The 20,254-nt window shown below is 50.5% G+C and overlaps 1 protein-coding gene and 2 long non-coding RNA genes across 7 annotated transcripts in view; 1 reads left to right on the plus strand and 2 right to left on the minus strand.

The window, feature by feature from the left end:
• Tspan15 (tetraspanin 15) overlaps window positions 1-20,254 on the minus strand; it is a 43,108-nt gene that overhangs the window by 13,896 nt on the left and 8,958 nt on the right. For 2 of the 4 annotated variants that reach the window (XM_031347930.1, XM_031347932.1), the window contains exons 2-3: window positions 3,023-3,208; window positions 1,670-1,744 (exon numbers count right to left, since the gene is read on the minus strand). The exons of the other annotated variants lie outside the window; for them this stretch is intronic. In XM_031347930.1, coding sequence (XP_031203790.1) covers window positions 1,670-1,744; window positions 3,023-3,208 — 261 coding nt within the window. The remainder of the gene's footprint in view (window positions 1-1,669; window positions 1,745-3,022; window positions 3,209-20,254) is intronic. 4 annotated transcript variants of the gene reach the window in all.
• Window positions 9,986-11,104, minus strand: LOC116074997. The gene is made up of 2 exons (XR_004112374.1): window positions 11,056-11,104; window positions 9,986-10,125 (listed from the first exon to the last, which is right to left on the minus strand). It is a non-coding gene; the product is annotated as an uncharacterized LOC116074997 (long non-coding RNA).
• On the plus strand, window positions 11,237-18,660 carry LOC116074996. 2 transcript variants are annotated; one of them, XR_004112372.1, is made up of 4 exons: window positions 11,237-11,332; window positions 11,689-11,874; window positions 18,103-18,227; window positions 18,397-18,660. It is a non-coding gene; the product is annotated as an uncharacterized LOC116074996 (long non-coding RNA). The 2 variants fall into 2 exon arrangements; XR_004112373.1 differs by lacking the exon at window positions 11,237-11,332 and adding an exon at window positions 11,357-11,477.

Consider the following 20,254-nt stretch of genomic DNA (forward strand, 5'->3'; position numbering starts at 1 on the left):
GGGAGGGGGAGAAGGAGAGGAAGAAGAAGAGAGAGAGGGAGAGGGAGAGGGAGAAGGAGAGGGAGAGGGAGAATGAATGAGAATCTTGGAAGGTTTTGTTTTAACCCCCTAGACATTGCTGATTCTCTGTCAATACAATGGGAACTGGCAGCCTTTGGAATTCACCCACTAGGCAGCAGGCCCTGAGGTCCTCAGTAGGTTAGACTTGCTTAGGGTTGGGTCCCACTGTTCCTGTTTTCTCCTGTGTCAGAAAACCACCATGCTCAGGCATGCCGTCAGACATGGTATTTGTTCTCTGAGGGTTTCAGACACCAGCTGGTGACTTGGGATCAACTCTCAATAAGTTTCTGACGTGATCTGCCTGCACCCTGAGGCGCAGTCTTGTTGCCCTGAGACAGGGTCTCTCTACCTAGCCCCGTCTGTCCTGGAACTGGCTATGCAGACCAGGCTGACCCCAAACTCACAGAGCTCTGCCTGCCTCTGTCTCCTGCTGAGGCACGGTCTTAAACAGGTCCCTGGAAGGCCAGGGACCAAGATGTCTGCGACCTGTGGAGTGAGGTCAGGGACGTGGACAGGAGGCCTACACTTCTGCAAACAGGCCTTGCTCAAGCCCTACCCATAGCACCATCCAAGGAGGAAGAAGATTACAGGAGGAAAGGCAGAGCTCTGTGTGTAGCAACAGCAGAGCTCTTGCCTAGCATGTTCAAGGTCCTGGGTCCCATCCCAGCATCCCAAAGACAATACCCTAAGTCAGAAGACAGCTCTACATCATCACTAATGGGATCCTGGACAAGAAATGCCGAGGAGGGGTCTAGCAAAATGGTTCTCAACCTATGGGTTGTGACCCCTTCGACAAACCTCTAGCTCAAAAAATATTTACATTATGATTTACAACTAGCAAAATTACAGTTTTTAGTAACAAAAATAATTTTATGGTTGGGGGGGTCTCCATAACATGAGGAACCATATTAAAGGGTTGCAGAATTAGGGAGATTGAGAACCACTTGCCTAGCACATACCTGAACCATACATTGGGGACTTAGAGCTCCCCTCTGAGACTTGTGCCCGGCTATGGGGTCCTCATTTTGCAGACACTGCTGGGTCTTGGATGTCACTCAACCTGTCCCTCCCCTCAGGTCCAAAACATGCATCAAACCCCACCGTCTGTGATCTGGGGACATTTGCGTTCACTTCCATCTGAGCCGCCATTCCTTCCTCTCTGGCTGACTGGCACAGCCGCCCATGTTGCCCTTACCTCCTCCTGCCTGTTCTCCACTCAGCTACTAGAGTGAGACAGACGTGAGTCAGGTGAAGTCCTTCCTTGCATACATCTCTAACAACTCAGTGCCTTTCAAAGTCACCCAGGGCGCCTCTGAGGACCGACGTACACCCAAGTCAGCCATCCAACCTTGCTTCCATCTTCCTCTCTACACCTTACTCCACCAGCCAAGTAGATCCCTCCAGCCATACTCTTCTCCCAGCCTGCCAAGAGGTTCCCCCTGCCTTTGAACTCCTAGCTACTTTTCATGATGTAGGGGTTGGGGCATGACCTGGGCTATCCTAGCTTACCTAAATGTCCTCTTAAGAGAATCATCTGTCTATCCTGCCCACAGCAGCACCCTGAGCGCTTGGTACACATATGGCCAATGATGAACCCACAGAGGCCTACCTGGTTCCGGAAGATCAAGGCCACTATGCCACCAATAAGCTCCATGACCAGGCAGATCCCCAGGATATACATAAACTGCAAAGCAAGATGCAGAGATTCATCTGGGGGTTCTCGGGAAGGTAGCTCAAGGGACTCCCCACCTGTGCTGACATCAACCATAATCAGGCACGAGCCCTCCCTGACTGGGCCTCAAAGACCCTCTTAGAGAACACAGAGCTGTGCTTGAGAAGGCTGGAAACTAGAGACTGGCTGAGCTGCCCCAGGCTGATACCTCCGCGTGTTTTTCCCAGGGGTCTGATGAACAGCGGGCTCTTCCCCCACTTTGAGAAGAGCCTCCCCTCCCTCTAACACACCAGAGGCATCGGGCCTGGGCAGCACTTCCAGTCCCTGACTCCCCACCACACTCCTAAGAACTCAGGAGAGGTTTCCTAGTCAACCAAGTATAGAAGGGTACCTGAAGTTTGGCGGACACACACTCCATTCCCTTACCCCGCCCAGAGGTTCCTCCTGTCTCAGCCCACCCGGTCCCTTTTCATGATGCAGAGCCTCGTGGCCTGGGCTTCCCAGGTCACTCCGTCTTTTTGGTTACTCTGTAGGAACATCCATCTACCCTGCTTACGGCAGTATCCTGGGTTAATAGGTACTGACCACATTGATTCTAACAACTTCCAGCCTTGGGCAGTTACCAAGACCCTGCTTGTGTGACTCTAAGGTAACCCCTCAGATAACAGAGGAAGTAGGCCTTCCCACCCGGTGTCCCCAGCACTGGGGTGTCGTCCCTCAGCTACAGACAGGGGTCCTGCTGGCTATGACCATCCACCTGATGGATGGGTAAGTGGTCTGAGCCAGGTGCTCCAGTGTCCTGGGACTCTGACCAGAGTGTCCAAGAAGGATGTCCTGGGCTCAGTAATAATGACTCTGAGCCTGAGGATGAGCCCTGAGGAAGCAGGAGGTGACAAAACATGCCCAGCCTTGCCCAGTGGTGCTGTGAGGATCCCTGGCTGCATGAGCCCGAAGATTCATCATGCCCCACCCCCACGCCCCGGCTTTGCTTGCTTTCCGGCTGACTGCCATTTCTCCCCTGACAACGGAGAGCAGAGATCCCAGCATCTCTGTGACAGCAGTATTCAAATCAGATACACATGCTGATGTGAAGTAGCTGGGGCGGACCTGGACCACTGTGCTCTTAATGACTCCTGGTTCAGGAAACGTTCTGGGGTGGGTGTATGGATTACATGAAAGGCAGAAGAAATTAATTGAGCTGGCTAGGGGAGAGGGGCAGGCTCTTCAGCTTTCTTAGAGATTCCAAGAAGCACACCCTAGGTACAATGAGGGTTGGGAGGAGCCACTTACTGACTGGAGAAGGCACAGGTTGTCCCGGAGGGAAGCCAGCACCCCGATGAAGGAGACGATGAACATGACCACCCCCAGGAGGATGAGGATGATGGCCGGGGCCAGGAAGGCGCTCTCGAGGGTTTTATATTTCTGCCGCTCTGCCTCTGCGTAGATCCCCACCGACAGGACCAGGCCCCCAATCAGCTGCAGGAGAAATAGAAGATGAGGGGCCCATGGAGATGTAATGGTTCCGTTGGAGCATGCTTGCCTAGCATGCAGGAGGACCTCCTCGATCCACTGCTGAGCATAAACCAGAAGCAGGGGTGTATACCTGTAATCCCAGCACTTAGAAGTGGGGTCAGGAAGATCAGAAGTTCAAAGCCATCCACACATGAAGTTTGGAACAGCTGGCCTATATGAGACCCTGTCTCCCACAGATAGATAGATAGATAGATAGATAGATAGATAGATAGATAGATAGATAGATAGATAGATGGGTGGGTGAATGGACAGACAGATGGACAGATGGATGAATAGATGAATAAACAAACATGTAAATAAATACTTTATAAAAAAAAAAAAGCAGGGGTTGAGATAGGAGAAAGATGTTAGACAACTACTTGACCTTACTCAAAGGATCTCTCTGGGACTGTGGTAGCAGCCACTGACATGGGCTCTCCCAGGGGACTATCTATACCCGAGAGACTCTGCTATGTGCTCAACTATGTTCCCTCACAAATGAGCACCTCAAAATGTGACTATATTTGGAGCTGGGACCTCAAAAGTAGTAATTAAGTTAAAATGAAGTCACTAAGATGGCTCTAATCCATCTTAGTGCTGTCTTAAGAAATTACCTGCTGGAGAATAGCTCAGTTGGTAGAGTGCTTGCCTAGACAGCAGATTCCCTGGGTTCGATTTCCAGCACAGCATAAACCAGGTGGTGGTTTTCTCACTGGACAGGTAAAAGCAGAGGAACTGGCAGTTAAGCCCTCTATGGCTACATTCACGTTTGAGGCCAGCCTGGGATACACAAGACCCCGACTGCAGAGGAGTGAGAAGGAAATCACCACAGAGAAACACATAGAAAGACGGACACAGGAAGATGCATACGGAAGACAGCCCCTGCGGGCCAGGGAGAGGACTTGGAACTCTGTCAAGAACTTAATCTTAAGCTCTGACCCACACACTGTGAGGAAAGAGAACTCAGTGGTGGTGTGTTATAAAAGCCCCTGAAGTTCCTTTAGAAGCCCCTCTACACCAACTATAGAAGACAGCGCTGGTGGACCAGAGATATGCCACTGCCCCCAGCGTCAGAGAACCTGGGTTTGAGTCTGCGACAGGCATTGACCAGGAGTCTACATTCTCATCTGAGTAATGGCTATGAATACACTGACTCTGGTTGTACTCACACCACAGCTTGTTGACAGGTTTTATGAGATGATAAAGATGGACATTCTAGAAACACAGGGCACAGGGTCACTGCCATGCATACTCAACAGACATGCCACTCCAGGGACATTTCCCAGCTGCTCAGGAACCAGACACTTCACTCAGAATAAAATCACAAACGAGGAATTTCCCTTCAGAATGACTGTCGGGATTTAAGTACATTCTCTCTTTACTTAGTGGCATCTTAACGCTAAGACATGGCACGCGCTTCAGCCACATGGGCTCACCACATGGCCTTCTGTTCCCCCTTAGCACAACATGCTTCCCCCGACATCCCATGGCATGATCCCCCCAAACCCTTCTCTGAGTGTGTTCAGTTGTCACCAGCCTCGTGATGCCTTGGGGAGCCATAGTATGAAACACTGGAAATCCCTGATTGTTGTGGTCCACATACTTGTGATTTTACCTCTCAGGAAGCTAAGTGGGAAGGTTCCAGGTCAGCCTGGGCTACATTAGAGACTCTCTCTTACCCCCTCTCTCTCCTTAACCACTATACAAACACACATACTCACACACACACACACACACACACACATACATGTATACACACACTCACACATGCGCATACACATACACACACGCACACACACATACACTCACACACGTGCATATACACACACACGCACGCGTGCACACACTCACACACATGCATACACGCGCGCATACACACACTTGTGCAATGCACACTCACACACAAGCATACACACATACACACACACACACACACACACACACACACACACACACACACACACACCGTCACCCTGGCAGTCCCAACACTGAAGAAGCCTGGTCAGCAACCATCCCCCGTGTCTGCTGAAGGAAAGTGGTCTGGACTTTCCCACAGACCTCAAGGTTAGACATCACTTCCCCTAACTCTGCAAAGCCAAGGATTCTGGCACCAGAGCTATATATTCTGGAGGGCAGGAAAGGGCCATTAGCTCTATGAACTTCTCCAGTCCACAGAAAGCAACAAGGAAGAGTAACGGAAGCCATGTCCGTAGTGAGAGAAATGAGGGATACACCGACAGTGTTGGCAAGCTATGATGGGGACTCAGCAAGCCCGGCGGGTGTGGCCATCACCCAGAGAAGCACAGAGGCTGCCCCACAATGACTTCTAGCCTTTCAGTGGCCATAAGAGGCTCCTTACAACCTAGGGTAACCTCACATAGTGCCAAGGCTATCCGATGTTAAGGGAAGTGCCTGCTTCCGCCTGAGCTCAGGGAAGCGACAGGCATTGCCAGGAGCCACACCTCTGAGACACAGAAACAGCTGACGGGATCACCAGAAAACCAGCCCTCTTGGGACCCAGAATCCTCTTAGAGTTTAAGCCGAGTCTTCCTAGTTTGCAAAGGCTTGCCACGCCTTGGTTTGCTGAGACCCAACTCCTCGTCTAGAAAGGTCTCTGTGGTGTACATGACCAGGGAGACTAACAGCATGGAGGGAATCAGCCCGAGTTCCATAGGAGCACGTTAGCCAAAACAGGGAAACTCTGCGCAAAGGACTACATGAGACCCTATCTTTAAAAAAGGAAAAGAAAAGAAGAGAAAAGAAAAGAAGAGGAGAGAAAAGGAGAGGAGGGGAGGGGGGAGGGGAGGAGAGAAGAGAAGACAAGAGAAGAGAGAGAAAGAGAGAGAGGAAAGAAAAAAGAAAAAAGGTAAGTTCTGCCCTTCCAACAGTGGAGAGCTAAGAGACAGAAAGTATAAGAATCCAGGGCTATAAAAGCAAGTTTGAGGCCAGCATGGACTACATGAAACCCTGACTTAAGAAATAAAAAAAAATGAAGTGGCTGGGGATATAACTCGGGGGTTGAGCACCTGCTGAGAAAGCCATCTGTCCGAATGACTCCACATCCACAGGGCTGCTCACTGCATCCTCACCTTGGATGGGTCAGCCCCGAGACTCCGGCCCCTCGGACCTCTGGATGCATTTCACAGGAAGAGAGTGAGAGAGGCTAGGCTTGGCATGGGCTTCTGGACCCTCCATGCCTGTCTCCTAGTGACACTCTTCCTCCAACAAGGCCACGCTCCCTAATCCTTCCTAAACAGCCAACAAACTGGGGAATCAAACGTTCGCACCACCATAGATGGTGACATTCCACAGAGCCCAGGAGCTGTCAGAGTCCAGGCAGGGAGGCAATCAATTAGGCTGGGGGGGGGTGCAGGGGGGGGGACCCAGTGTTCTTGATGGGAGGAGGAGTTGGGGCTTCATGGAGTCTGTTGGGGAAAAGTTTGAGTCTCATCTTGTAGCTGAACTGTTCAGCCCATCCACATTAGTATTTTCAGGATGGGTTCCATATGTCCTGCAAAGCTGTAAGCATCCTGGTGTTCAAGCATTCCTCTTTCCTACAGAACGGGCCCTGGTATCTCCCCTCTGTTCGATGCCCTCCTACCCAACTCCCAGGCCCCAGGCTTGTCCCACCCCTCTTTCCTGCCTGAGTCTTTGCTTTTGCTTGGCCTTTAAATCCATCCCTTAAACCCCAGAGCTGCAGGGGCAATTTCATACACAGTCAATCTTAGCCCTCGGCAAAAGGACAATGGGTGGATTCTTTTATTTTTTTTACAAGCTCCCTGGAACCCTGGGACCACTCCAGGACAGCCTTGCTGGCAGAAAAACCGAACTCCCCTTGGTCTGATCACACACACACACACACACACACACACACACCCCTCCCCGCCCCTCCAACAGACACCATTACTATCCCCTGGCTAGGCTAAGCCGGTGGCAAGAGCTCCTGGCCTCCAAAACCTGGGCAAAGATTCCACAGCAGATCAGAGAGCCCAGGCCTCCTGACTCCCTCGACACCATGCACCTCGCCATCACAGACCCATCCCTCAAGGTCAAAGATGGTGCCACCCTTCACATTGTCCCCACCCCAGCACGGGCTAACCCAGGCTCCCCGAGCAGGTGTTTGGAGCAGTGCTGGGCAGGACAAGAAGCTGGCATGAATCTTCTCGGGAATTTAACATTTTCCAAGAGATATCTACATCTCTGATGACATCAATTTACCCGTGTTGGTACAAAGTCATCAGTCAATGCCAGCGTGCAATCCGGTCCCCTCCTTCGCTAATTATAGCCCTGCCCCAGGCAGCCAGCCACCCCAGCTCCAGTGCAGGAAGCAAACAGATCATTTGTCAAACGGGGCGGCTTCAGCTAAACAGGCGTAGGGTAGGGGGCACGGGCCATGCACAACTGGGACACAGTGGGAAAAGGGCGTGCTGCTGGCAGGCAGTCTGTGGCCAGGCCTTAGACTGTGGGACCAGGCTGCCTCTTTGCCCTTCTGTGGAGGGGCACTGTCGACCAGGATGAACTGCGTCCTTTCAGAACCAGCCTGGAGCTCAGCTTTTTCATGGGCACAGACAGGCCCAGCTGTACGTGAAACTGCTGGGAAACCGGCCATCCTGTGTGGTACCAGGCACCTGTAGGTCCTCAGAATGCATCTGGTTGGCGCCTGGCTGGCTCATCCCAGTTGAAGGTCCGCTTCCAACCCTAATGCACATTACAGGCTCCTGCAGTGCTCCAGGTGAACTGTCAGGCTTCACTGGAGGGCACAAGGAATCAAAATCAGATAGGGAGCAAATGTCTGTCCCGTGGATTCAGGGAGTCTCTGGAACACAGGCTGCAGGAAAAAGCCATCTTTTTTTTTTTTTTTTAACCAAGGGTCTCAGAGTAAAGCTCTTGTAGTAAAGGCTTGCTCCCCAGGGTGGGGCTGCTGGGAGCTGGTGGAGCCTCGAGGAGGTGGGCCAAGTCAGAAGTCTGAAGACACTAGCTGGGGGCACGCCCGCAAAGGAAACAATTGACCCCTAGCCCCTTCCTCTTATTCTTCGTCTCTTCCGGGGCCACAAGGTGTATGGGTTTTTCTCCACCGTGTGCTCCCTCCATGATGGACTGCCTCATCATAAGCCCTAAAGCAACTGCGCCATTCGATTACGGCCCAGAGCCCTGCAAAACAAATGAACCTTTCCTCTTCTCAAGTTGATTAGCTCGGGTAACTTGTTACAGTACTGCAGTGCGGACTAACACTGCCTCTAACTGCAATATATTCTCCAGTCTTACAAATGGGGGCGACTTAACTGGACTGGTGACTGTCACTGATGGAATGCAGTACGTCTCCCCGTGCTTCTGTCCCAGCCTCTCTGCCATAGTCACAGGCAGGAGACAGGAGCTAGCTTTCTGGGCCTGCCTTGGTGAGGGCACGTCCTTACTCCGGTTCCGGTTACTTACTTGTCAAATAGCAAAATAAAGCCTGCTGCCATAGCAAAACATATTTTTATGCCTATATGTGTCTTGTCTACATGTGTGTCTGTGTACCACTTATGTGCCCGATGCCCAGGGAAGCCAGAAGGCAGAGTCAGATCCCTCGGAACTGGAGTTATAGATGGTTGTGAGCTGCCATATGGGTGTTGGCCATTGAATGTAGGTCCTCTGAAGAGCAGCCAGTGCCCTTAACCACTCATCTATTGCCACGGGCTCCTTCTTTTGTTTTGAGGCAGAGTCTCATGTGGCCCAGGCTGGCCTGGTGCTAGCCACGTAGCTGAGGGGGACCCTCCCTAAACTTCTGTTACCAGTGTAACACCAAGATCAGGTGAGCCTGGGATCTTAGCATCTTAATCAAATAATTGAAATAAAAGCAAAAAAACAAAAACAAAACCCAAGACAGCAAGGAAACAACATCCAGAAGCCAAGTGATAGAACAGACCAGCCACGCTGTTGCTACGCAGCGGGCCACCTGAATCAAATGGCTCTCAAAGGCCCTGGCTTTCTGTGGGGGCATCCTTTGACGGGCTCCAAGAGGAGGAGTTTGGTTGCTAAGAGGAGCAGCCTAGGTAGTTTTCTGTTTTGATTGACAGGCATGGGTTTCATATGCTTCTGCTCACAGCAAATGTCCCTTCCCATGGCGCATGTGATTTTAGCCATATGCACATGCAAATATGCATGAGGTGGCCAGTAGGGGATAATCCCTAAAACTTCACTAGGAGAACATAGTTGACTCACTGTGAATGCACTCAAAACCAGTACATGCCAGATCCATGCCCTGCCCCCATCCCCACCCCCACGTTCCCTTACCTAGATATTTAAATAGAAACTCTTCTCAAAAGGGCAGTCATTGGCGAGTGACTCTTAGGGAATCCTAACTTCACTGTGTGTGCAGTTCTGTGCAGACCAGGGTTCGGGTAGCTAAGCTGGTCCCCGTGTTAGCTTGCCTCCCCTTAGATCATTCTGCAACTCTGCCTGGCTTGTGGGTTTTCTTTATGTAAGTCTTATTTAAGAGCCTCCCTCAGGCTTTCCTGCATTTGATAAAAAAACATCAGGGGGCATTTTGTAGCCTTCCTGAGTTGGCCCAGGAGTGGGAGCCTTGGCCTTCACAAAACAAGCCGGCCTAGGAAGCAGAGTAAACATCATTTTCTACCCTCCAGTGGGCAGAAAGTTGATTTCAAAGACTCCCCACGCACACTGCTCATTCCAGACAGCGAGGGAGAGATGCTGGGACAGCTTGTAAAGCCAGTTATTCAGTCCAGCCAGGGCAGAGTGGAATTTCTAATCAAGAACCACCTCGACCATACAACGAAAGGTGGCCCAGACAGACAGGTGGGAGTCATAAGAACCCAACCGTCAAGACGCAGCCATTTCTTTGTCCTTGGGGAATCCAGGGAGGGTCCACTGGAGTGAGCCTGGAAGGAGACATTGAGTTAGACGACATGCACCTGGGAGGGGTAGATCTGAGAGAGGACACAGCCTCAGAGGCTTCTGGGTCTAAAGAAGGCCCTCCACAGTAATCCCCTTCTGGACTCGGTGAATGTGAAAACCACAGAGAGGGTTATGGGAAATGGGGGGGGGCAAGAGTAAATCACCTTCCCCCCCACCCTCACCCTGTCCTCCATTTCCCCTAACACACCCACACCCACACACCCACATCCCGGCTCTTTCCTGCACTCTGTCCAGCCTCCCTAGACGCTTCCCCCAATAATCCTTGGATAATGGTGGCTGCCAAGAACCTTCTTCCTCTGAGCCTTGATAGCTCAACTGCCAACATAACACAAGGTGGTGCTCCCTGTACATCTGACCCTAGGGATCGAGAGTCCTCCACTCAGGCCACTGCAGGAGCACTCAGAGGCAGAACTAGAGCTGTACTGATGGTAGGAGAGCATGGGGAATTCTGGGATAGGAGCTTGGAGACCCTAGGGATGAGAGCCTTACAGGGTAGGAAGATCTGCTGACAGAGTCCCCTGGGCTCAACCTTCTTCCTTCTCACCCCACCCATGACTGCCTTCCCCTCCAGCCCAGGTCACACAGACAGTCAGAAACAAAGAATAGTCAACATGGGTTAGGGACTGTAGCTCAGTAAGGCAGGATGCTTGCCTAGTACACATGAGGCTCTGAGTTCAGTCCCTAACAAGGCTAGCCTGGTCTTGTCTAGAAAAAAAAAAAACAAAACAACAACCCAAATTTATTTATTCACTTATTCAAAATGCTCAGCTCAGAGCGCCCCTCTCCTGGGAATGCTTTTGAGGTCACTGGGTAAAAGGATCTCTCTGCTCTTCTCAACATCTACAAAAGCAACAACAGGGAGCCCTCACTGTGGCAATAGGAACCATACTTACTTACTCTGCCCTCCTGGCAGTCCATAGATACGTGCATGGCCTGGTGGCAGGAGCCAGCACCACCTACCTACCAACTGTGACCTCAACACAGCCTGCACATATATCACAAATGTACTAGCATAGCCCCCCCCCCCAAAAAAAAATCTATGGACAGGAAGTTGGCTTCTCCACATACCATACTCATCACCACAAAAACCATGTGGAAAGCTCACAATGACCGAGTAACTACAATGCCCTTGAAGCAAAAGGACACCCCACAGTCCTGAGCCTCCAGCAGGTATTCAATAAAGGGTTACGTCTTCCCTGTAGCTCACTCAGGAACCACTGTCAGGCACAGATTTCAAAACCTAAGTCCGATGTCAGAAGACAACCAACCAACAGAAAAACCAACCACTTTCTCGTGACAGCCACTTTGATCCAAGGTTACCTTCCAGAGGGAGGGAAGGACCCTGTGGACCTGAAGGAAACACCCTAGCACTCGATGTCTCAGACTTTTGAATACTTGATCCCCACTTGGTGGGTTATTTGGGGAGGACTAGGAGGTGTGGCTTTGCTAGAGGAAGTTCACCACTGGAGGAGGCAAGCCTTTGGGATTGAGATGTGAGCTCTCAGCTGCCACTCCCCTCCATGCAGAACGCCTCCTCCAGTCTGAACATCATGGACTCCAACCTTCTGGAACCATTAGGCCCGGCATAGATTGTCCCCCTTTATAAGTTGCTTCCGTGATGGTGTCTCTTCAGAGCAACAGAAAACTACAACGCATCCCATGGTACATTCTACATCCATCAACCGCCACCATGTGCCAGGCACTGGGACTAAGTAAGTGGGGTATCGCCTTGGTGACTCGGTGGGCTTCCGAGTGCCCTCCCTCTTGTACCCCTCTCTATTCTCAGTATGACAGGATAAGGAGCTTGCTTAGATATCACAGTGAGAGGAGCCAATTAACTACTGTAGCTGGGGATGGTGGCATTTGGGTGAAGAGAGGGCTCAAGCTACCTTAGAGAAGCATCCAAGCAGGACCCCAGGCCTAAAAGTTTGTAGCTGATCAAGGATTGGGACTTGGGAGCTGTGGTGTTTTGAATAGGCATGGCCCCGTAGATTCAGGTGGCACTGTTAGGAGGTGTGGCCTTGTTGGAGTGGGTGTGGCTTTGGTGGAGGAAGTGTGTCCCGGTGGAGGTGGGTTTCGAGGTCTCCTACGCTCAAGCTAAGCGGTCTCCTTAGTCTGCCTGCCTGTGAATCAGGATGTATGGCTCTTGACTCCTCCAGCGCCATGTCTGCCTGTATGCTGCCATGTTTCCAGCCATGACGATTATGAACGAAACCTCTGAACCTGTAAGCCAGCCCCAAGTAAGTGTTTTCCTTTATAAGAGTTATTGTGGTCATGGCGGTGTCCCTTCACAGCGAGAAGACCCAAAGACAGGTGTCAAGACGAGGTGGCTGTTGCTCTGAGCAGAGGGCGGAGGCTCTGAATGTGTGTAGAAATGATTCAAAGGTCTGGGAGTTTCCAGATGCTCTGGGAGCCTTTGGTCAAGGGGACACCAGTTGCAGAACAGGCTTTTCTTTTTTTTAAATGTCTGAGAAACATTTTAGACACAATTGGAGCCCCTTTTTAAATGATTTATTTTATACACATTGGTGCATTGACTGCATGTAGGTCTGTGTAAGGACGTCAGGACCCCAGGAACAGGAGTTAAAGACGGCTGTGAGCTGCAGCTTTAATGTGGCCCTGAAAGGGGCGTGCTTAGGACCCAAGAACATTTTTGTTTTGTTTTTTTGTTTTTTAAAAATATGTCATTACTGTTTTTCTTTTCTTTTTTTTTTTAAAGGTTTGTTTATTATATACAGTACACTGTAGCTGTCTTCAGATGCACCAGAAAGGGGCATCAGATCTCATTATAGATGGTGGTGAGCCACCATGTGGTTGCTGGGATTTGAACTCAGGACCTCTGGAAGAGCAGTCAGTGCTCTTAACCGCTGAGCCATCTCTCCAGCCCATTTTGTTTTGTTTTGTTTTTCGAGACAGGATTTCTCTGTATAGCCCTGGCCTGGAACTCTTCTCTGTAGACCAGGCTGTCCTCGAACTCAGAAATCCACCTGTCTCTGCCTCCCAAGTGCTGAGATTAAAGGCGTATGCTACCACCGCCTGGCTGAATATTTTAAAATAGACCCTGGAAGTCAGCCATAGTGGTGAACGCCTTTAATCCCAGCACTCGGAAGGCAGAGGTAGGAGAATCTCTGTGAGTTTGAGGCTAGCCTGGTCTACATAACAATTTTCAGGACCATCAAGATTGGAGAGAGAGAGAGAGAGAGAGAGAGAGAGAGAGAGAGAGAGAGAGAGAGAGAGAGAGAGAGAGAGAGAAAGAGAGAGAGATCCTGTCTCAAAAAATAAACATGCCTTTGATCCTCATACTTGGGAGGCATCAACAGGTAGATCTCAGTGAGTTCAAGGCCAGCCCGGTCTACAAAGCTAGTTCTAGGATAACCAAAGCTATAGAAAACAACCCTGTTTTGAGAAACCAAAACATAAAGATAAAAAATAAAAGAAAGAAAGAGAGAGAGAGGGAGGGAGGGAAGGAGAAAGGGAAAGAGAGAGAGAGAGAGAGAGAAAGAGAGAGAGAGAGGACCATGCCCCATGATCTCGGGAAGTCTGTTGCAGGCCTCAGGCCTCATACCATATGAGCTAGCATTGGCAGGGAAATGTCAGGGATGACAGCCAGGGACCGGAGGTGGGTAGATTCTTCTGGTCCAAAATTAATGGCTAAACCGGAGACTGCACCAACTGCTAATTGGAGCTAAGTGCAGGCTATAACGGGAACCTCCCTCTTACAGACCGAGCTAGAAAACAAGACACTGAGGGCTTTAGAAAAGTCAGGGAAAGAGGTAAGTAGGAAGACCAGGGGTTGGGGATGGGGAACAGAGAAGAGATGGCCTGGCATCTTAACCCTTCCTCTTCAGCTCTGAGAAAATGAAAAACAAACACAAGGCAGGTGTGGCCGCTCTCACCTGCTTCTCCTGCTGCTCGGGAGGCTGAGGTGGGGCAGGAGCTGTATCCCAGTGTAAAATCCTGCCTCAAAAGAGAGACAGACAGTTGTGAACACTACCTGAGCCCTCCCCCAGACGGAGCTGCTTTGAGCCTGATAGCAGAAGCCCACACTACTTAGAGGCTCTGAGAAAGCTGGGTCCCTCTCTGAGCTCTGTTCTTCCTCTCCACTATAAAATACAAACAAATGCAACAGTCACTCCAAGGCTCTCCTGAGATGGCCAACCTCCTTTGTAAACTGTGACCTACTGGGACAGATAAGAATCCCGACTCTTTCAGAACAAGGTGGCACAAGGACAGAGTCTCCAGAAGAGCCAGACACAGTCACTGGGGATTTCCATGGGGCCCAGGCGCCACTGGCCCCCTACCATGAGCACACTTGGACTTGGACTGCCATGTGCTGCTTGTGTGTGCGCGCGCGCGTGTGTGTGTGTGTGTGTGTGTGTGTGTGTGTGTGTGTAAGTATCTATGTTTCTGTGTGCCTATGTCTATCTGTCTGTCTGTGTGTGTAGGTGTCTATGTCTCTGTATGTGTACATGTGTTGTCTATGTCTGTGTGTATGTATGTATGTGTCTATTTCTCTGTGTATATACGTGTGTGTGTGTCTGTGTATGTCTGTATGTGTGTGTTTATGTCTGTCTGTCTGTCTGTGTGTCTACATCCCTGTGTATGTATATATGTCTCTGTATATATGTGTGTGTGTATGTCTGTATGTGTGTGTTTATGTCTGTCTGTCTGTGTGTGCCTACATCTCTGTGCATGTATTGTGTGTCTATGTCTATGTGCCTATGCCTGTGTGTGTTTGTGTGTGTGTGTATTATTGCTTCCCTTTCCCTTTGAGACATGGTCTTTCTCTCTGTACCCCGGCCTGCCTTGAATTGGTAATCCTGCCTTCCCAGCTTCTGAGTACTGGGATCACAGGCGTGAACCACCTTGCTGGATAAGGTTTTTCTTTAAAATGTCTTAATTATTTTCTAAAAAAAAAAAAAAATTGTTTGATGTGTATGTAATTGAATGTATGTATGTACACCACACACCTGGTGTACTCAGAAGAGAATGACAGACACTCTGGAGCTGGCATTACAGCCTTGTAAACAATGAGCTACCCAATGTGGATGCTGGGAATCGAACCTGGGCCCTCTGGAAGAGCAGCAAGTGCCCTTACCCTCTGCACCGTCTCTCCGTCTCTCCGGCCCCTTAACTATTTCCCGTAACAAACACTGCACTTCATACACAGATGGACCACAATACCATGGTGTGACCTCCCGAGATAAGCAGACAGATGCCATCTGGCCCAGCCCCCTTATTTTGCAGATGGCAATCTGAGGCACAGTGATCACTCCCCACAATGTCACACAGTGAATTAGCCACTGGTCAGCAGCTGTGACCCAGTTCTCCCAACTCCCAGGCCAACTGTCTCCACTGAAGGCTGCCCTTCCTCCCCAGGAATATGAGTTCTCACGCCCTGGCACATCCTCTAAAAAAAAAGAAAGAAAGAAAGAAAGAAAGAGAAAAGAAAAGAAACTCAAAACGAAAAAAGAATCATTTTCAGGACAGAAAAACTGGTTCTACTTCTGCTTCCTGCAACTCCAGGGAGCCTGATTGCACCCAGACCAGGGGGGCCTCTGTCACTTGGGGGCTCCCATTCCTTCCTTTCCCACACTGGACTGTGGTCAGTGTACATCTCTGGTAGAGCTGCAGCCCCTGTCCCTGGGGGGCCACCACCCCATTCCAGCACCCAGGTTCTTCCGGTCAAGCCTCCAGAGGATCCCAAACCGCAGATGCCAAATAAATGTTTAATGGCTTGAGCCATCAAGCCAGAGTGACCCCAAAGAAAGAAATGCGCAGCACGAAACCGTCTACCTGCAGCGGGCACTAGGGAGCCAGCCAGCAAACGGTCCTGTCGGAGCTGCCGCCTCACAGGAACTGGGACAAGCAGCTGCTCCCTGTGGCCTGCAGAGGCAAGCATGTCTAGAAAGCAGCTGAGCTGGGAGCGACAGGCGGAAGAGCTCTTCATTGTTAGCTCCAAGGAGACAAAGGAGGAGGATGTAGACCTGAGCAGATGCGGGGCAGCACAGGGGGGTTTCCGGGCTACAGAAGGTCAAGCGTAGGGGGCTGAAGACAGAGCTCTGTTGGCAGGGTGTCTGCAAGAGGGCCAGACAAACGGGCATAGGGAGACCAACTTTTAATCCCAATACTCAGGAAACGGAAGTGGGAGGATCAGGAATTCAAGGTCATCCTCAGCTATGTAGCAAATTCCAAGGTAGCCTGGTGTAATGGTTTGAATAGGTATGCCCCCCCCCCCCCCCATGGATTTTTGAATGCTTGGCCACAGGGAGTGGCACTATTCGGAGGTGTGGTCTTGCTGGAGTGGGTGTGGCCTTAGAGGGCAAGCTTTGAGATCTCCTAAGCTCAAGCTACACTCAGGGCAGGCTCCTTCTCCAGCACCAAGTCGGCCTGGACACTGCCATGCTTCCTGCCATGATGATAAGGGACTGAACCTCTGAAATTGTCAGCCCAATTAAATGTTGTCCTTTATAAGAGTTGAGTTGCCTTGGTCTTGGTATCTCTTCACAACAATAAACCCTTACTAAGATATGAGACAGTTTAAAAACAAAATTATACATATCCCCTAGGGATTTTTTTTGTTTTGTTTGTTTGTTTTTTCTTCGAAACAGGGTTTCTCTGTGTAGCCCTGGCTGTCCTGGAACCTACTCTGTAGACCAGGCTGGCCTCGAACTCAGAAATCCGCCTGTCTCTGCCTCCCAAGTGCTGGGATTAAAGGCATAGGCCACCACTGCCCGGCCTCCCCCAGAGATGTTAAGAGTTGGGAGGTGACTGTGATAAATGGCCCTCCAGACATCAGGGAAAGCTAAAGGGGCTGTAAGCCGTGGTGTGTCTAGTGAGACCCTTGACCACACATCCTGCAAGGTTCATCCTATCTACGCCAACCACCTCTGAGAGGCAAAAGTCACCTCCTTTCAGGAGAGAAGAAAATTAAAGTAGAGGAGTCAACAAGATGGCTCAGTGGCTAAAGGTCCATGCCAGGCCAGTCTGATGGTCCCAGAACCCAAGGAAAGGTGGGGGAAGAGAACTAGATCCACAAAGCTGTCCTCTAACCTCTATAAGGGCATAGTGACACACATCCCCCACTACTCACACACACTGTAAGTTTAAAACCCAATCTGCGGCTGGGCGGTGGTGGTGGTGCACGCCTTTAATCCCAGCATTTGGGAGGCAGAGGCAGGAGGATTTCTGAGTTCGAGGCCAGCCTGGTCTACAGAGTGAGTACCAGGACAGCCAGGGCTACACAGAGAAACCCTGTCTCAAAAAAACAAAAAAAAACAAAAAAACAAAAAAACAAAAAAAACAAAAAAACAAAAAAAACCAATCTGCATAGTGAATTCTAGGACAGCCACAGCTAAACAGATCATATCTAGATAGATAGATACAGACAGATAGACAGACAGACAGACATAAATTCAGGCATAGATGGTAGATAGATACATAGACAGACAGATAGACATATACATACATACATACATAGATGATAGACAGACAGATATAGATACATAGATAGATCGGTGATAGATAGATGAATAGGTGAATAAATGAATAGATGAATAGATAAAAGAAAGAATAAACATCAAGACAGAGAGTTGCACTCAACCTGTCTCTGATCACACAGCTAAACAGACCTCTGTATTTCTCTCTCTTTCAAGTAACAGAGCTGAGCCCCTCTGCCTCCCTACACATTCTAGCCTGTGCTACATGGCCCCTTGTCTGTTGAAAAGAAGTAACCACTGCCTTTTACAGAGGTGAGGCGTGGATGAGCAATGCCTTCTCACACGATACCCCTCCCAAGCTCACACTGGACCCTCTCTTCAGGCGCCCCACCCCCACAAGTCCTTCAGTCCTCAGGACTCCCGCAGTAGCTCTGCTCAAGGGATCCAATCCAGCTCACACTGGCTGCTGCTGCCTGACTACAAACTCTATCTTCTCTGCAGGTGAGCCCTAGGAACCACACAGAGGTGACACCTTAGACTACTCGGTCAAGCCAGCCTTGGCCCAAAGGTCTAGCTCAGAACTGTACACGTGGACGGTGTTAACAGCTACCTGCCTGACACTCCTGGTTTGTATAGACCACCCCCCACCCTGGGTTCCCAGAAATGCCTTGTCCATTTCTCTGGGTTCTGGGACTGGTTCTCAAAGCAGAGCATTCCGCATACAGGCCCACTGTGCTGGTACGCCCCCAAGACCCTGGGCAATGAGATAGTTAACACTGACTATCAACTTGACAGGGTCTAAAGTCATCTACAAGGTAGACCTCTGGGCACATCTGTGAGGACATTTCTAGAATGAGTTAATTGAGGTATGAAGACTCCCAGACGTGGGCTTCCGAACGTGGGCAACAAGGTTCCAAGTGCGAAGTCCAAGACTGTGAAGTGGAGAAGACCAGCTGAGCAGTATCCCTCTGCTTCCCGACTGGGGCTGTAATGCGACCCTCTGCCACCACAGATTACAGGTTCCAACTGTCAGCTAAAATAGACCTTAGCTTCCAGGAATTGCTTTTGTTGGATTGTTTATCACAGCGAGAAGGCAAGCAAGCAATATAGGCAGGAAGGCTCCTATAACCTGTCACCCCACCCCCCATGGGTTTGACCTCTCAGCTAGAGGCCACAGCCACACCACCTGTTCTAGAAGACAGGGCTCCTTGGGAAGCAGCCTCAGCCAACATGACTGGTTCCATGGCTCCTCAGCTCACCTTACACCCTGTTACCTTTCCCCTTCACTTCAGCCGTCGGACTTCTGGCAGCCTCTGCTTGGGGGCTAACACCTGGGAGCTAAGACAGATGCTCTCTGTTGACGGTCTCTCTCTCTCTCTCTCTGTCTCTCTCTCTCTTTCTCTCTCTCTCTCTGAGCAAGGAGAGGGGACTGAACATTCCCCGGACTCTCAAAGACTTTATTTTCCAGGAGCCTCTCAAAGCCTTTGAGGGGTATCCACAGATGAGGATTCTGGGAAAGGCAGTGCTTTACCCAGCTCACACAAAAAAAGATGACAATGACCCTGGTCTCCCTGGATGTCCCCTGCCAGCAGTCCTGACAATAAAACCAGCCCTCTCAGTGACTGTGACCCTGACTTGACATTCCATATGCTATCAAATCCCCTCTCCCTCTCCACTAGGCGGCTCCTCTGCTCCAGCCTGGGCCCTGCCTGACTTGCCTGTCTCAGAGCCTTTGTACTTAGCGTCCTGTCAGTCTGAGGTATTCTCTACAGGACGTTCCTTGTCAATTGCAAACTCTGCCTGAAAAGCCAGCTCCTGGTGAAGGCTTTCCTTGACCACAGTGCCTAAAGTGTAGCCTTTCCCACAGACTATGGGATTCCCACCTTAGCAAGCACGTCCCTCTGAGGCCTTTCTAGCTCATGGCTGTGTCCTGTACTGTATGCGTACAGGACATACAAGAGGTGTCAACTCATTGGCAGAATGAATTACTGTGCCCTCCCGATCTGCCCTAGGAAGAACAGCTGGTCTAGCCACCTCAGGTCCAGAGTCCTCTCTCTGGGCAAGCCTTTGTTCCCTGTGCCCTGTGCCCTAGTTCACTCAGAAGGCATCTTCAATACAGGTGGAGCAGGCTGGCACAGAAATTCCAAGATCAGTCCCTTATCTGGTTTCCTGTGAGCCACGCCCCTGGGTGTCCCCAATGAGTCACCTAGAGAGAAGAGAGGCAGAAAGAAGGCTGGTAGCCCTGCCTGTTTTCTTCAGAACTAAAGAAAGCCACAGGTGCTGGGTCAGGTCGTACAGGTTGAGGGAGCCATTTCTCTGCAGGAGAGAAAGGGGCCTTGTGCAGAATTCTAGAACCTACTGCGGTCCCTTTGTACAACAGGGACCCTGGAGGGCTTGCTTCGATCCTGCCTCACCCTGATTCATGCTAAGGGAGGCCCAGACCCAGGCTGTGGGCCGTCTGTCCCCCATAGCCCACAGAGCACAGCAAGCTTCTCCAGGGTGAAGGCCATTCACCGGCTTTCCGGCTGGCCGGGGTTTCACTGTGTTCTCTTCAAAGTATCTGCCTGGAATGTGAAACGAGCCCTGCCCAAAGAACCAAGGAGAAAAAAAAAAACAATTCCGGAAGTAAAAACCTCTGCGTATGTACAAGATA

The sequence above is a fragment of the Mastomys coucha genome, unplaced genomic scaffold (assembly GCF_008632895.1).
Source record: "Mastomys coucha isolate ucsf_1 unplaced genomic scaffold, UCSF_Mcou_1 pScaffold3, whole genome shotgun sequence".
NCBI classification, from domain to species: Eukaryota; Metazoa; Chordata; class Mammalia; order Rodentia; family Muridae; genus Mastomys; species Mastomys coucha.